The sequence below is a fragment of the Microtus ochrogaster genome, chromosome 5 (genome assembly GCF_000317375.1).
Source record: "Microtus ochrogaster isolate Prairie Vole_2 chromosome 5, MicOch1.0, whole genome shotgun sequence".
Taxonomy (NCBI): domain Eukaryota; kingdom Metazoa; phylum Chordata; class Mammalia; order Rodentia; family Cricetidae; genus Microtus; species Microtus ochrogaster.
This window is the reverse complement of record NC_022012.1, coordinates 76917775-76921155: the sequence shown is the minus strand read 5'-3', so window position 1 is coordinate 76921155 and position 3381 is coordinate 76917775. Positions and strand designations below refer to the sequence as shown.

At 39.2% G+C, this 3381-nt stretch overlaps 1 protein-coding gene across 2 annotated transcripts in view; it reads right to left on the bottom strand.

Annotated features, from left to right (window-relative positions):
* Nucleotides 1–3381, bottom strand: part of Pias1 (protein inhibitor of activated STAT 1) — a 124338-nt gene that overhangs the window by 24513 nt on the left and 96444 nt on the right. For both annotated transcript variants that reach the window (XM_005347795.2, XM_026779130.1), the window contains exon 9: nt 449–609. In XM_005347795.2, the coding sequence (XP_005347852.1) occupies nt 449–609 (161 nt within the window). The remainder of the gene's footprint in view (nt 1–448; nt 610–3381) is intronic.

Below are 3381 nucleotides of genomic sequence, written 5' to 3'. Positions count from 1 at the left end.
ATCTATCTATCTATCTATCTATCTATCTATCTATCTATCTATCTATCTATCTATCTATCTATCTATCTATCTATCTATCTATCTATCTATCTATGATGGATTTGAGTTAACCAGAACCTCATAATTTTATCATGGTTTCTCCAAAACACTCCGTAGGTCTTAGATAACACTCAAAAGTATATGCATACCCTGTTTAGAACTACTGGTGCTTAAAATGGTAAACAATAGAAGGCACTGAAGGAAAAAGAAAATGCATGTGTTTTTAAAACAAGCTGAACATACACACATAAATGAAAATTATTTACAATATTTAATTATTGATTTTTTTCAATAATAAAAATCCTATTTTGAAATTTTTACCACTAGGTTTTATCTCAAACCTGATGGCAACAAACTCAGATAACAGAGGCTCATTTTAACACACAAAGAGGAATGCAAACATACATACCCATCAATAATAAGGTGTTCATATGGAGCCTTCTTATCACAGACAGGACAAACCCATGTTGGTTTTTTTTCATTCATTTGGATATAAAGAGTTGCATCAAAACACTGAAGGTGGGAACAGGTAAGTGCCCGACACGGAATTGTCAGCCGCATTTTCCCAAGCTTTAAGAGAGGAGAAAGTTCAAATATTAGTATCTGTTATTCAAACTTAAGTTTTAATAATAATTTACTAAAATAGAATGTGTATACATTCTGATTTAAAGCATGTTGTGTGCACAATTTCTACACCTAAGGCTCAGTGAACATCATGGAAGAGGGGGCAGAAAACCCATCAGAGTCAGAGAAGCATGAAATCTGCCAACACTGTCTCCTAGAAAATGACAGGGAAGCTTCGCATCCACAATTCTGCACACCATGGCTGCCTGAACAGAACCCGCACCCATAGACATGCTAACACAGTACAGGGAAATCTTACAGGGTTCACTCCTAGACGAAGAACTATATGTAGGGAACTGAGTGATGCTGAGAGTAGGAGGAACAGTCTTCTCCAGGGGTAAATCTCCTAATTGGTTATCAGATACCAAAAGGCCAGCTCTGAAATTATGTACATATAAGTAACAATCTATCAATGAACTGAGCAGGTTGTATTTATATATATTTAGGAATATATTGCACAATTACAAGTATATGCAATAATAACACTTAAAAGAAAAAGAAGCCATGATTTTGAAAGGGGGCAATGGAGGGGGTACCTGGGTGATTAGAAGGAAAGGGAAATGGGAAAATATTGGGTTTTTTTTTTTTTGTTTGTTTGTTTGGTTTTGGTTTTTCGAGACAGAGTTTCTCTGTGTAGCTTTGGAACCTGTCCTGGAATTCACTCTGTAGACCAGGCTGGCCTTGAACTCAGAGATCTGCCTGCCTCTGTCTCCTGAGTGCTGGGATTAAAGGTGTGCACCACCACCGCCTGGCCGAAAATGTTATATTTTAATTTCAATAAATTTAAAATTTTAATATAAAAATATGCTGTATCTGTATTGTTTCTGTTTCAATACACTGGAAAAACATAAGACACATTTTTTTGAGAAACCTGCCTGCAGGTTAAACACTACAGTTTATCTCTGAACATCAAAACAGTGATTATTTGGTCAACTACAAGGGCCATTTACTACCATCTATAGCACTCTACCACTGAGTTATATTCCCAGCCTTCTCTCACTCTCACATTCTAAATCAGTCTTTGATCTGAAAAAAAGAAGCATCTAATTAAACATTTAGAAAAAGCAGAGTCTTATTAACTCTGGCCAGTCATGGAGATCAGTAAGGACTCTAGCTTCATCTTTGAATGACTGTCTAGTTCACAGGATGAAGTCAAAGTCTAGTTCACAGGATGAAGTAAAAATCACCCATTTCCTCCACAGTGTGAGGCATAGTGGCTGGGGACAGCTCGGAATAGAAAGCAGATGTTGTGTACTCTGTATTTCTCTCCTCAATAAGCATCATCACACAGCCAACAGCCCTGGGTCTCAAGTATTGCTAGACAATTCAGGGATATTTTTCTTGCCTCATAATTGTTGAGTTAACACAGGCTGACTCTATTCCACAAATGGACGTCTTCTTTGTCCTAAGCTGCTTGTTTGGGCCCAAGGTAGAAACTTTGCCTGTGCACCTGCACAAGGAGTGCTGTATCATGACCACTATAGGGTCCCCAAAAGTCTGTAATGGCCACAGAGCCTGTAAGCTTCTCACTTTCTATAATGGCATTATTATATTAAGTTCATGGGAAAAGATTTTCTGTATGTATGTGAGTTAAAAAAGAAAAAGGTTCTTTCTTGGCTTGCAAAAATTTCAGGGAAACGTGTAATTTCCTGGTCTACCAAGGAAACCAACTGTCACAGGGCCCTAAATTATTGTTCTGGTACCAATGATATACTGTACTTCTAGGGCAAACACTTGACCTTTCTGAGCCTCCTTTTCTATCTGGAAAGTAGCACCACTTCCTCCTTACTTCCACCGGATGCAGTGATGAATAATTTAAAAAGAACAATGGACACGTGATCAACTTAAAACAGGAGAATGTCCATTTATCATATCCAAAGACAGGAGAGAAAAGACTCAGAGTAAAATGAGGGTGCTCTTCTCCTGTGTCCCAGCTCTACCCTTGAGTGAGATTATACTATTTGTTTGTGTACCTTCTCCTAGAAACAAGTCAGACTCATGTCCTTGTCCCCAGCTGTGGAAAAGCACCTGCTACACTGTAGAATGCTAGTCTTGTATACTGATAAACTGTCAGCTGTGCATACTCCAGTCCAAAGAGAAATTCGTTATGCCTGAAAGATGTGACTGACAGCTGGGACTATAGGAAGAAAGGTATGTGAAAGGAAAGCCTTCGAGAACTACCTCTTTCAAGAGTAAATTCTATGGCCTGTTTCTTGGATTTTGAAACCATCTTTCTTCCTGTTTTACTGTCTCCATGAAGCATCAGGAGGAGCCTACCAGCTCTGTAGCTGAGTTTAGGGTGCTGGTACTGAGTCCCCATAGGACTTTAAACCTATGGTTTCTTCACTTCATATTAAGCAACCAATAGGAATTTGCATTTCACAGTTAAGGTCTAATTTAAGATATAAAAATTGAATTTGGGACTGAGATAAAGACAATAGAACATTTGCCTAACATGTAAGGAAGTCCTGAGTTCCTGTACTGTGTGTAACTCACAGATGTGCACCTGGAATCCCAGCACTTCTGAGGTAGAAGCTGTTGACAATCATCGTTGGACAGAATAGTGAGACTGAGGAAAGTCTGGACAATACAGTCCTTGGTTTCAAAAACAAATGCCCCGCCGGGCGGTGGTGGCGCAGGCCTTTAATCCCAGCACTCGGGAGGCAGAGGCAGGCGGATCTCTGTGAGTTCGAGACCAGCCTGGTCTACAGAGCTAGT